This window comes from Maylandia zebra, linkage group LG18, assembly GCF_041146795.1.
Source record: "Maylandia zebra isolate NMK-2024a linkage group LG18, Mzebra_GT3a, whole genome shotgun sequence".
In the NCBI taxonomy this organism is placed as follows: Eukaryota; Metazoa; Chordata; class Actinopteri; order Cichliformes; family Cichlidae; genus Maylandia; species Maylandia zebra.
The window spans coordinates 18,406,361-18,421,099 of record NC_135184.1 but is presented as its reverse complement, the minus strand read 5'-3'; the positions used below and the strand labels follow the sequence as shown (position 1 = coordinate 18,421,099).

Below are 14,739 nucleotides of genomic sequence, written 5' to 3'. Positions count from 1 at the left end.
GGAAAAATATATGTCAATGCTTTTGCATTCTTTCAGAAATGTAGCTGGGTAATTATGTCATTGGCATCGGTGAGCCACTGTCAATATGTGACATATTGAAGTCGCGTTTGAATTTGCGCTTGTTTTTTTGCTTTCACTTTGCAATCGTGCGAACTGTGTATAGAGAGCGACAGCACTGATCTGTGAGTGATGATAATTTGTGCACCAATTCCTCTGACATCGTCTTATTAATCGTTAGCTTACTATGCAAACATGACAAGTGAAATCTCCCGCAGCAAGCTTAAACATGTGAGAGGTTGATCGCGCAGAGAATCGCTGAGCTTATGTGAGTCCGTGTGTAAAAGCATTTCAGTTCTGCTGAGCCAATAAGACAGGTCAGGGTGAAGAAGTGACAGCCAAAGAAAAGCTTACCACAAAACGGAAAAGTTATGACAAATCAGACTATAAGGCAAAAAGAAAGTGCAGCTTTATGGTTTCATGGACAAAAGAATTTCTGTGGCTGCAATATGACGAGCTAAATAACCAGGGCTGCACATAAGTGGTCCACAGGTGCGCATTCGCTGTCAAAATAAAAAACACGCACAAGGGTTAGGGTTAAATTTAAAAACTGTACTTTTGAGTTAAAATATATATTTATAATTTTAATAAATGACAAATTAAAAATGCATGAACATTTTTTTGTATCGAAAAAATATCGAACCGTGACACCAAAGTATCGAACCGAACCGAACCGTGAATTTTGTGTATCGTTGCACCCCTACTATCTATCTATCTATCTATCATGATGCAATGTTATTATAAAGTTACCATCACAGGAACAAAGTAGTGCTGATTCAAGAACATAAAGCACTTCTCCTGCTGAACACCAGGGGGCACAGACTTAGCTTTTATGAGCTCAGGTAGCAGCTTCCTATTCTCTACCTTATTAAGGCAAAAGAGGACACAGGGACGCTGATTAAGTGTGCATCTTTTCACTTTGACTGGCACACAGCATGCTCAGTTTGTATTGCATGGCTCAAAGGCTGACTCCAAGGATGTAACGTGTGTTTAAGGTGAATAATCAGAGTTATTGTTTGTTGAACTAATTGTAATGTTTATTTGAGGTAGTGTGGAACTCCATTAGCTTTAGAAACAAGCAGGTTTAAAAATATTTCATATTTTATTTGCTCAGTTATATCAGTTTATTTGTGCTGTTGCACCTCGCTCAGCAACTTACTCAAAACCGATCCCTCATTTGTATCTTATCCTTATAAGATACAAATGATGTCCTTACAGGACAGTTCAATAAATGCAAAACTTTAGATATAGGAACACTGCACTCGTTAGCATCAGATATTTTGCACCATTTCTTTCTTTTTCCTTCATTTTGCTTTTCTTTGTTCTTTATGAATCATTTCTATGCCTCCCTTTATTGCTGGGTGTCTGGCTTTGGGCTTGCTCTAGCACGTTGGCTGTGTGTGACTTGACTATCTATTTTTCTTTTATGAGAAAATATAATCACTCTATTGTACTATACTGTATGGACAAACCAAGAAAATATGTTACCAATCAAAGTTTTTACAACATCTGAATAAATAGAGTTTTATTTTCTCTCTAGAAATCTTCAAATCCTAAATGAAAACTGTTTTTCTTCTCATCCAGCAGCCAAACTGATTTCATGATTTGAATTCTTTCTGCAATGAATATAAATCAGTGGTTTTGAAAAGGTCAGCACAAAAATGTGGTGTATCATTTGCAGGCTTTTTTTCTTTCACCCCTGCATTAATTTCATCCCAAACCAGCTTGAGCTGGACTTTCCATGTAATGAAGGTGTTTTGCTGCAGGATGAACCCTCGGGCTTCCTGCGTTACTCAGCTTTTCCCCATAATTTCAATGCCAATATAAACTTCTTCCTTCTGCACCACTATAGTCCTAATGATGTATCAGCGGGTTTAGTAACACAGGGTGTTCCAACACCTTTTGTAAGTGAGTGTTTTGTAAGTATTCAACAAAATGTTTGGACACTTTTGCAACAACTTTTCAAGGCTTCCTCTAACTCCAATGCTGCAGGAAATATGTTAGTTATCCAACTTGTTAATCGCTGGAAGAAGGCCGGACTTCTTTTAGAATTTATACGATGATACCCACATTTTTATTTTTTTATTTATTTTTTAAACCTTGAACAGTTTACAGTTATCGAATGCAGTTGAACTGCCTGAACTTGAATAATAGGTGGAAAAACCGGGCTGCTGCATGTACGTGTACGCCTGATTTTGATGCCGATGTTATGTTCTGTGTGACGGCTGTCATAAAGCGTCTGGATATGTTCTGTGTTTTGACACGAGAGACGGATTTTAAACGTCAAACACACGTTCGCTCACTCACCGCTCAGCCATTTAGCGTCCGGGTCATGGATGTGAAGGTCTGCACCAAAAATATCTTCTACGGTTACTTTCTTCTTAAGGGCCAGGCTGTCATCTTCACCTGTCAGAGCATTTCACAAAAGGATAAACATGCATAAATTGAACATGACACACAGAAGCCCACATATTTACGGTCATAAATTATTTTGCGGTATAGCTGTCTTTCAGTCTTGCCAGATTTTTTTTATTTTATTATTTATAGCAAACACTGAAGGAAATATTTTGACTTTTTTATCAACACGTTTGTTTTACTGTACATTCCTCTTCTGTCTCTGGAGGTGATGGAATCCAGCAACTACTCCCCTGCTACAGGAGGGTCAATTTAGCACAAAGAGCAAACATTAAAGAGCCTCTGGTATTGCTCTGTTGGTCTAAGAGCATCAGTTCCCATCTTCCTGCTGAGTTTCTCAGCAGCTGCCTGGCGACTCAAAACCCAAAATGAGATCTGAAGCCGACAGCTGAACTGCAGGTGGAGCAGACAACAGGGGGGCAACAAGCGAGTGAGTCTGGATGTGAGGAAGGAAAAATGGTGAACATTTGAACCCTTTTGGCATCTTATAGAACACCTTTACTTAGAAAAGCACCGTTAAGACAGGAGTTGTCACGACGGCTGACAGCCCGGTCTTACTGTACAAAATGGTAAGTTGACAGATTCTTCGGCACTCTTCGCGTTGTGACTGAGCGGCGAGATGTGCGCGTGTAAATACCACATCGAGTGCTGTCGAGTGTTTACTGACTTGAAACGTCATAGAAACTCTCCTGCCTGGTAAGAATCTGCAGAGTGAGGAGGAGAAAGCTAATTTCCGGCACGAGGCAAACAGTGTTCTGATGCTTTGCCAATCTGACAAATGGCTGGAGTTCTTACAGCATAATGATCTCCATTAAACAGGCCTGAATGGAATTGCGCATTAAAAGGGCCATTAGCTAGTGAGAAGATGACTGGTAGAACTGGTGTAAAATCACAAGCAGAGAAACAATGTCCTCTGTAAAACCGTTCCCTGTGGAAAAAAGATTGTCAAATCAAGACAACTGCGATTTCATGTGAGGCGTCTCTGCAATGGGGAGATTCAGCAAACGCCTCTTTCAGTGCTACGAGTTCATGTAGATTGTTTTGGAGATATTGGCTGTACTAAGTAAAGTAGGCAGCACATGGCTTGTGGTTCACAAACTGCAAAAAGGACTTGATTTTAGTTCTTTCTGCAAAGCTTCTGTTTATAACAGCCATAAAAAATGTTGTGAATCATATGAATGTTTTGATTAAGCCAGAAGATTCAGCTGGACCAGAGGCTTCCCATGTTTCCTGTTTTTTAGTCTTAATGATGCATCAGAGGATCCATCACTTTTGTTCAAAAGGTCATCCACTTGTCAGTAGCTTCATTACAGCTCCACATCCATAAGAAAGTCTGTAGTTGAAAACAAAGAATTACGCTTAACAATCATGAAGATGCGTCCGCACTCTGGACCAATCAGGACACTCAACTCATCTTTTAATTCACCAAAGCAGAAAGCGTTTTAGCCCGAACTGTTTCAGAGAACTGTCCACAGTTCAGGAATACTTATTTACCGTTTGGACTTTTTTGTCTTTCCAGTGTTCAAACATTACAGCCCGGCTAAGACGGACGCCATTAATGCTTACATCCTGTCATGAGCACGAGCCTCTCTTTACGGCCAGATAAATGCTTCCTTCTGCACACTATGTGTGTAGAATTTGTGTGCACTGAAAAACAGCTAGAGTACTTTTCTCTCTCCTCACCTTGATTTCTTGCCAGGAAAATTTAAAAGCTTCACACATTCTAATGGGTTTTGGTGCGACATTACGACACAGCCAACAATGATTAGCTGCTCATGAGAATCCAAGGCTTTTGGAGGTATTTTCAATAACTTCTGCAACTTCTGGCACACTGTATTGCAATTATTTTAGCATTTATTATTTTATAGAATCAGCTGAGGTGACTGTGTAGCTTTGTCAGAGCCTTGCCCTCTCAGAGCTTCGTCTCACTTGTCTAATGCGTTTTGTTATTCAAGTTCAAGTTCAAGGTTCTTTATTCAGTACCCTTAGGTAGATTTATTTTGCAGTGAAAAGAGCTGGCACCCTTCTCAAACACACAGACACTAGACAGTGTTAGTTAGTTATTTAAAAAAAAAGTTCCATAGCTCCATGCTTCACTGAGACCACAGTTTCAATCCCTCCCCCCACCTACAGTATACTAATAGATACATTTGAAAAAGGAAAAAAGAGCTACTGTTATAAATACATAAATAAAAATATAGAAATATAAATTAATTAGTGCTGTCAGCGTTAATCTTGTTAACATGACGTTAATGCACAAATCTCCGTTAGCGAGTTAACGCGGATCGCCCTGTGCATGGGGCTGCACGGCGCTAGCGTGTTAACAAGCTAACCGTGCTAACGCGTTAATGAGCTAACGGCGTTGACGCCGTGCAGCCTCACGTGTTAACTCACTAACGGAGATTTGCCACGTTAAGTAAATAGGTTTAGAAATGGGAATATTGTGTGCACTGGTACCTCAGCCAGAGAGCTCCTGATTTATAGCTCATCTGTCTGAATGCTGAATATCAACATGTCAGAGTAATTCAGAGGTGGCAAAACTACAGATACTTCAAAACTGTGTTCAAAACTACTCCAGTAAGAGTTCTGATGTATCTTATTTACTTTACATGCTCTGAAATGAACTCAAAGTCCAACAGTAAAAAGCAGCTTTTCTAGAGCTCTTGTTGTGCAAATCTAAATGAACTTAATGATATTTTAATGCAATAACAGATTAATTTTAGTACACGGGAATACAAACTTTATTTCTGATTACACTTCCACAACTAAAACAAAAAATACAAGGGTTGAAGTGGGATTCGGCAACACAACAAATTATCTTAGGAACACTAAGTTGTTGTATTGGCTCAGTGTTGGAGAAAAGAAACATATTAATTTTTGTTGTGAGCTCCAGACTGCTGCTCTTGGTGGATTTACACAACTGAACTCAGCAACAGGCAAGCAGATGTTTTGATTTTTGTTTACTTTCTTGGCAGATTTCCATCAACTACACTGACAGTATAGTATTTATTCTGTCTTTATCCTAGACCGTATGCAGCTGGTCTAAATACTGAATTCAGTTACTGAATTCACCACAGTACAACAAGCTAACCTGTTTATCCTGCACCAAGCTCCAGAGCACTTGAACAACACAAAGTTAGTATAAAAATTAGATTGGTTTGCTGGACGTTTCACAATATGAAAAAATAACTTTATTTCATATACAGATCCGATATAAGATTAAAAAATGAGGACACTACATGTAAGCTTTATATTTCCAGTTTATCATATACCCAGTGTTGGGAAGGTTACTTTTAAAATGTATTCCATTACAGAATACAGAATACATGCCCCAAAATGTATTCTGTAACGTATTCCGTTACGTTACTCAATGACAGTAACGTATTCTGAATACTTTGGATTGCTTAATATATTATCATGCTTTTTACAACAACGTGAATGTACTATTGCTGTGTGATTTATTACTATTACTGAAGGTCCGCGACTCCGAACTGTAGTAAAGGGACCTCTGACTAATACGGCGGGGTCCCTGTCGGCTCGTAGCCGAAAAATAGCTTTACTTTGTTGTGTGGGTCAACTTTTCTTGCGAGAGACAGAGAGAGGCGTTGAAAGACTGCTCCAACGGAACTTATTGTTTTCGGAGGAAAACACGAACACGGTGTACAGTCGAGTCTTAATAGCTTACTTACAACTGGGCTCGTCAGGCACTCTTCTTGGCTGCAGTGGTTATTATTATATTTACATGCTTCCAGCTCCCGTTTTTCCTCAATGACAACTCGTACCTTTCCACTCCCCTTTTTCTCCCTCCTCGCGCTCACAGACCCATAACGTGTATGGCAGTCCATTCTCCCTGCAACACGGACTACACTGCCCATGATGCTACATTCTTTAGAGCTATGCTTGTAGCATTGAGCCTGTTTGCTTAGCACAACAACAACAACGAAAAGGCTCTCAGGAAACACACAGTCAAAAGAGAGAGAGAGAGCGTCGCCCTGTAACCATGGCAACCGTAACGCTGCCGCCTGGAACAACAGCACGTAGCTGTCAAACAAAACCCAAACAGTCCTGACCCGCGACAATATTAAACAGGAAAGTACCGCAGTGTAATCCATTTATTTCAACAAAGTAACTGTATTCTGAATACCACCTTTTTAAACGGTAACTGTAACGGAATACAGTTACTCATATTTTGTATTTTAAATACGTAACGGCGGTACATGTATTCCGTTACTCCCCAACACTGCATATACCACTGAGAACTCCTTATCTTTAAATCTATCCTCTCATCTTCCTGTCCTGTTCTGAAAATGTAAGGATTAAAAAGTGCAGATATTTGTGTAAAAATGTAGGGAATAAAAGTAAAAAATATGTCAAATAAATAAAACTCAAGTACAAATACTTGAAAATACCACTTAAGTACAGTAAAAGTACAGTATCTGGAAATATTAAAGAGAAGACTGTAATTTTTGCATGAGTTTAAATCCTTGCCATAGTCAGTTATGAATGCACATAATTCCTAGGAAACTGGATATGTAACGTGATGCAAATTACTCATTTTGTTTGAATAAATATAATAACCTAAGAGGATTAAGCATCCTTGGCATCCTTGGAAATACACACCCACTGAGTGTTAACATATTTGCATGCAGGTTTGTGTATTTGTGTGCATTTCCTAGAGGGCTATACACACCAGGGCTGAGCAGGATAACAGAGGTGACAATCAGAGAACAGATGATCAGGATGACCAGCAGGGCTATGGCTATTCCCTTCCAGTTCCTCTGAGGTGGGGCGCTGCCAACAAGGTCCTGAAAAACATAAATATTAAATTACAATGAGGCAAAAACAAACAGAAGCGAAAAAATACCACCTATCAAGCACCCATAGGCAGCAAATAAAGTACTTCCAGTGCTACAATTCTACTTCACTGTAGAAGATGTTGTACAATGACATTCAGGAGATTGTATTTTTTGTACAATGGTTTAGAGTTCACCTCATCATAAATAAAAAAAGAACTATTTTGTACTGTCACAGTTGGAGGTAGAGATTGGCCGGAGGACAGCTCATTCTGTCAGACAGATGCTGACAACTCAGCCACTTGTGCGCAGTAACAGCGCATCATCCAGTTGCTCCCCGCTGCTCGTATACGAAGAGTCCCCGCAGCTTCGCCTGATAGCTGGAGCGGCGCTACGGCTTCAACACAGACACAACAGGCAGAATAATGAGCTGCTCTCCTCACGGAGCCCAGCAGATGGTAGATGGCTAATCAACACTGTTTGAAACGCACGTACTGCAAAAATCCACAGGACACACAAGTGCAAAAGTGCAGCATGCAGCAGTGAGAAGACTGACCAACAATCAAAAACACATCTTCAAGTATTTCAATGTAAAAGCCCTCGAGTGGCTTTACTGTGTGATTTGCCGGCACAAGCACGCACCATCAACCGCCTCTTGACACACTGCGTCCATTAGAAAGCAACAGGAACAGACAGTTTTCTGGAATAACTGCAGATGAGTGCTAACCTCCTGAACTCGGAGCTGGCTTTCACTCACTCTGCCTTTAAGATTGGGGGGTAACTTCGCTTGCCGGGCACACATGTCAAATATTTCCATTTTCAAGACCGATTAGACTATTTAGAAATGTCCTCATCTGACACATAGATCGTTTAGAAATTAGTGTCCAACTTTGGGGTTTTGTTTTTTGCACTTTAGTATGCTGTATATTTAAGACTCTATTTTTCAGTTTATTGAAACTCAAAAACTAAAATTTGTAATTTAAAATAAGCCTTTTACTGACTTGCACGCCATCTTTAGGTCTCCCCACAAGGCTTAAAGCTCAGGCTAGGCCCTTCTGGATAGTCATGACTTTGCATTGTCCTGGCAGTATGTCTTGGGTCAGTGTTGTGCCAAAGGTGAATCAGTGTTACAGTTGCAGGTCTGTGTAAGCAGAAAAAAGAGACCTGCGACTTTCTAAAAGAGCTTGCTGTTTTCAGTTCAGTGGCACACTGTGTGACTTTTACAGAAATGGAAACAATCAATAAAATAACTACCACAGCCCATCTCCTCACCAACCTTCTCACTCTCGTACAGGGCAGAGTTTCCACAGCTGCTCCAGTTATTTGACCATTTACCATTTAAACACAGAGGAAGGCACTATTGCCATTTTTTTCCTTCAGCAGACAGTGGCAGAGAGAAATGAACTGTGAGAGTGAGGTTTTACAGGTGCACACAAGCAGTCCTCTGAATAACCATCTTTAGCAACAATAACTTGAAGTAATCATTTTCTGTATGACTTGTTTCTCACATTATTGTGGAGGAATTGTGCCCCTTCGCCCTTACAGCATCGCTTCAGTTCATTGAGGTATGTGGCCATTTGTTGATGCGCATTCAGATCAGATTGAGGTCTGAACCAAAGCAACACCTTGATTCTTTTCTTTTTCAGTCATTCTGTTGTGGATTTGCTGCTGTGTTTAGGATCATTGTACTGTTGCATGACCCGGTTTTGGACAAGCTTTTGACTCTGGAACAGAGGAGTTTATGGTCAACTCAATGATCAACAATATGCTTGACAGGTGGTATGAGGGCCTTACACTGATATGGTTTTCTGAGGTCAAGTAGTTCCAGAGGTCTTGAGATTTATTCAGATGCAGCTTTGCAAACTAAAGCTGTGCTGCCAGGTTCTTTTTAGAGAGAAGCAGCTTTCTCCTGGAAGCCCTTCCAAACAAGACATACTTGTTCAGTCTTTTTCTAATTGTGCTGTCATGAACTTTAACATTAAACATGCTAACTGAGGCCTGCACATTCTGAGATGTAGCTCCTGGTTATTTTGCAGTTTCTCTGAGCACTGAGCAGTCTGACCCGACACGTGCTGATGACCAATTAACTGCTAGAATTTCTAAATTCTGGTCAAAAACATGCTTTAACACTATAATTATGGGTTATTGCTAATATACTGGTGTGCAAAGTTATATTAATTTAATTGTAATTGAAGTGTTTAAAGTGAAGGCTCTGAAGCGACCCATTAGGGTATCGCTCTACTCTATTGCACCCAGCGTGTTGAAGGGTCGAGGTTAGAAATTGCAGCCAGATATGATTTCCGTGCATCATGCTTGCCAGCTATGTGGCCGCACAAACAGACACGCACATTTGCACATTAATGCCTCTGGTCACAGTCAGTGAGACAAGTGAGCAGCTTCAGCCACCCGTATCAGTCCAGCTGCTCATAACCATGTTACCAATTAGCCCTGGTCTCTCTCTGCCTGCAGTCAGGAGAGTGGTTATACGGTACGGAGGGGCTCAGTGAACCACTCATGAGTTAATGAGGGGTGCGTGTACACGGGAGAGAGAAGCAGACAGCTCAACTGGTGAGCAGAGACAGCGCTTCTTATATATTTGAAGACTTTAGCAAGTTACGATACAGTAAATGTTTAAAATGATCCTGTGTGTACGGCACCTGTGTGTATTTACTTTGCTTGCGCACCTACTGTCTCTGCACAGTTTGTCTCACAGCAAAGCAAATCAATAGCGAAGGCAGTGAGTACATATAGAAAAACAGCAGGCACATCAATAAGCTGATGCATTGCTGCAGAGGTAAGGATTTTCACAACAGCGTGTATGGAGTCGTATGCTGGGTTCATAAGATATTAATCTCCCTGTGTTATCTCGCCCCAATAGGAAAGACACGATATCTGCAATCGCTTCAGACTTCTGACCGAACCAGAAATAAAAGGCGCTGATGCTCCGACCAGCTTTGCTGATAATGACCTCCTTTCAGCAACCGCTAACTTTTCACTTCATAGAGTTGTCTGTGTATCTGTGCGAAAAATGTAACAGGATCCAGTCCAGCGTAACACATCAATCAATACACGTGGCATTTGGAAATAATCAACATAACAAAGTAAGGAAAAAAAAAATCTCCCATCACAATATTTCTAAACACTGTGACATTTAGTTACAGCAATTCTTCCACCTATGACAAATGCAGCTATAATGACAGCAGAGCGCCATTTCTATCACAAATGCATCTCCCACAGGTCCTGTGGGCTAGTGCAATTGCAGAATACATATGATTTGACAAACAGGAGCAGCAGCTTCCTTCCAGGATGGCAGTTTCTGTAAACAGACAGTCGAACATTCAATTACGAGTCAAAGAGCTTTTCCGCAATCCTGATCAATAGACAATCAAAGACTGCTGGACGTTTGCCTTCTTCACCGTAAAAATATATAAATAAAAAATTTAAAAAATTAAAACAGCTCAGGTTGAAACGGTTGCCACCATTAAAGTGGTATGTCAATATTTCTGGATGCATAACACCGACCTGACTAAGATCAGATCGATGTTTATTGTGCTACACGGTGGACAACAGAGCCGTCAAAACAGCTGCCACAGCTGTTTAAAACGCCCATTCAACAAAGCCACTGCAACAAGGTGAGCATTAGTAGTGCACTTACTGAGGGTGAGCCTCAAAGCTACTCAACGCTGTAAGAAGCTGTACTGAACATTTACCAATATGAGATGGCCTTTATCTGTCTGAATTTATTAGATGAATGCATTTCCACCTCAGAGCTGTGAAACTTATGTACTGTATTACATAAAGTACATATTTATTCAATGCTGTGGTTTGTAAAAACGTAACCATAACTCACTACAGAACAGGCTTTACCAACTTTTATCGTTTTTTTCTGTCTTATAGTAGTAAATCGGAGTATGTCTTGTTTAAAATGAATGGGTCTTTTGATTTAGTGATTATAAAAGTGTTTCTTAAATACCTATATGGCTGCTTTCACTTTGAAAGAGTAAAAAGGTTCACATTCAGAGGTAGGCAGGCTACAGAAACACATCAACATTCGACCTGGACGAAGGAGTTCATGGTACAACATTTGCTTAGGTTTAGGTTTAGAAAAAGCTCAAAGCTCCCAGTCTAAAGACGATATTACCAGTGCACTTTGTGGTGACTGTGAAGGCCATTTGAGTACAGTGAATTCATTGCCATGTTGAAGAAACTTGTTTGAGATGATTTGAGCTTCGTGACATGGTGCACTTTCCTGCTGGAAGCAGCCATCAGAAGATGAGTACACTGTCCTCATAAAGAGATGGAGGTGGCGAGCAACAATTTTCAGACAGGCTGTGATTTTTAAATGATGCTTAGTTGCTGATAGTACTGTAATCTGATGTGATCTGCTGCTGCTGTAGCCCAACCCAGTATCATGGCAAAGCATGTAATAGACACGCCAGTCCATCGTGTCCATTTCATGCTTTGCCTCGCCAAAGCATGAAATGGACACCGATGCAGAAATTGCATTACCAGCAGGAGGAGAAAATATATTTAAAGCCAAGAAGTCGCTTGTGGGCAAGGAAGGTATGAAGTACTTTCCAGGGTCCTTAATCGCCAGACACGATTAAGCAATATGACTAACATGTTTTTACATGTACAATTGTGTTAATAATGTCTGTTTAAATGCTTTGCCGTGATTATTTTCATGAAGGTTGCTCGTACTGCAGGCTTGTTATAGCGGCACGATCTCAAGGTTTAACATGTTGTACATTCTGAGATACTTTTCTGCATACCTTGGTTGTAATGAGTCTTTTTTTAGTTGCTATAGCTTTCCTATCAGCTTCAAGCAGTGTGGCCATTTTTCTTTAACCTCTGACCTCTGACTAGGCATTTCCACACAGAGATTTACCGCTCACTGGACATTTTCCCTTTTTCAGACCAGTCGCTGTAAACCCTAGAGATGACTTTGTGGGAAAAATCTCAGCAGATCAGCAGTTTCTGAAATAAATAAACCATAAAACGTTCAAAATCACATTTTTCCTTATTTTCAGGCTCAATTTGAACCTTAACAGGTCTTTTTGGCCTCATCTACATGACTAAATGCATTGAATTGCTGCCATGTGAATGACTGGTTAGATATTTGATATACGACCAGTAGAATATGTATATATAATAAAATGAGGGTATAAACCAGTAAGGACTTGTTTCAGAATAACTAAGTTATTGTCGTTTCTGTTAGGATCATCAGCATGAGCTTCTATGTTGTATACATTTATTTAGTTAAGAGCATTAAGAGCATATATTTTAAAATAGAGCTGCTCTCTCATACAGCCCACTGTTATTAAAGTGTCTCAGCTCTGATTGCTTTAACTGTGCAGAGTGCTTTATCCCTGTTTAAAACGCTCAACGCTTCACCCACCTACTCAACCACAGAACAGAGAGCTCCACTCTATTCACTTACATAAAAATGCATGACAATTATCACCACAGTTTCCAGAAAACAAACCCTACAGAGATATATAGAATCTAACCTTAGATGCATGGTTTCTTTTCCCGGGTGTTCAACGTGTTTCAGAATATAGCAAACTGTAGGAGTTTGCGGGAGATGTTGAGTTTTCTGGAAAGCTCTTAACAAGTGAAAAAGTGCATCTGTGTATAAGTGGAAATCTTGACCTTTAGCAGCATTTCAGATGCAGGCTGGCTCTCTGCATTAGGCCATCTCCTTCTGTTAGTCTGTGTGTGAAGAGCACGCATGCATGCCTTACAGCTGATAACAATAAAAGCTGCATCAATAAATTAGAACTGCAGCCATTTCCACCCTCTTCTCTACAGACACACATCTAAATAAACCCATTCCCATACTGGCATCTCTCAAAAGACAGAAAACCCCAAGAGAGAGGACGCAACAAGAATTTTTCCCGATCTATTTGTTGCTATTTCCATTCTGTTTCGAGACAAAGGGGCTGTAAAAAGAAGGCATCTTTTAAGGTCAAGCTCCCTTTACCCCCCTACCACTCTCTCTCTCTCTCTAATCCTCTCTCCCTCCCACTTTCCCTTTGTCTAAGCATCTCTTTGTCTCTCTGCTCGCTGCTGAAGTGTGAAATGGATCTTTCCTGATCTTTGAGCACCTGGTTTCCAAGGGAACCAAGAGAGCTGTTTGAGTCAGATTTGCAGTGAACATGGTGCTCGCTGGTACAGTACAGCAGGGACTAATATTACCGCTGACTGCCATGTGGGAAACAAGGGGCTTGAGAAATTAACCTAGGATTTAGGGGAAAAAAGGAAACAAGGGAATGTAGATGTTTGAAACTCAATGTATCCTTTCACTGTAATGTAGTCGCTGTCTCGGGACAGTAAAACTTCAGAGTGAAGCAGTAGCCTTTGGACATAGGGGGAAACTTTTCCTCTGGAACAGCATCAATAAATCATGGCCATTCACGAGTGAGATTAAGAATTCATGCCAGCTGGCTTTTGGCTCATGAATAGTAGGGCACCAGCCTCAATGTGCCCGTCCAGCCTTTGTCCTTTTTGAACTGCAACTCAACTGAAACAAAGGAAAACAACAGGCTGTTTAGATGACATACAGTAACCTGGCTGTGGATGTGATAAGAGAACAGGAGTTAGGCCACTTCTTTAGTATTTAGAACCGGGGCACATAAGTCAGCACACGTAATCAAAACATTAAGAAGAAGCGCGCTCAGTCATGGCCAAAGATAACCAGAGTACTTTTTATACCTCTGAAAACATGATAGCAGTTTTGAGGTAAAGTAGGAAGTTGCAAAAAAATTACAATCATATAATCAGACTAGATACTCATTTGCAACAGTTTTAATACCAACAATGGCATCTTTGCCTCTTCCAGCTGACACAAAACTTCACACACTGCTCTTCCCCTCGCTGCCAGCCGAACAATAGCACGAAAAACGTGCTGAAGCATCTTAAAAAGCCCAAATCCCTGTCCTCATCAATAAAGCTCCTGTTTCAACAGCAGTACTGAAGTATTAATCGGTCTGTAACGTCAATAAACCGCGTTAACTTAACAGCACACCACAATTATTTGTGTCTAAACTGTTCTCCTAAAGCCCCAGATTGAAGCTGACAAAAGTCTACCCACAAGTAGACAGACAGCAGCAGCCAAAATTAACAACTCTATTTGATCAGCAACAATAATATGCTGCCAAGTCACCAGAAGCAAAGGAAATAAACAGGGCTGTAGCCAAATACATTTGCACCAACCAGTATGGTTATCGGAATCCAGTTTGAAATTCTGGCATCGTGACAATCCTACTCACGAGAATCAAACTGTGGGAGCTATTCTATATAACACAGACAATCAAAGTAGGTGAATTAAAGTAAAAAGGAAGCATGAACTTACATTGAGAGTAAAGTTACTGTATAGAAAAGGAGTGAAGCAAGAGTCTTGGACCGCAATACTCTGAAAACATCTCTCTGTTTGTGCATGACTTTGTGATCCAAAACACTGAAAACATGGAAA

At 40.4% G+C, this 14,739-nt stretch overlaps 1 protein-coding gene across 4 annotated transcripts in view; it reads right to left on the bottom strand.

The window, feature by feature from the left end:
* The window catches only part of LOC101464940 (A-type potassium channel modulatory protein DPP6), a 97,026-nt gene that overhangs the window by 28,902 nt on the left and 53,385 nt on the right, over positions 1-14,739 (bottom strand). For all 4 annotated transcript variants that reach the window (XM_076876789.1, XM_076876790.1, XM_076876788.1 and 1 more), the window contains 2 exons: positions 7,163-7,277; positions 2,365-2,463 (listed from right to left, as the gene is read on the bottom strand). In XM_076876789.1, the coding sequence (XP_076732904.1) occupies positions 2,365-2,463; positions 7,163-7,277 (214 nt within the window). The remainder of the gene's footprint in view (positions 1-2,364; positions 2,464-7,162; positions 7,278-14,739) is intronic.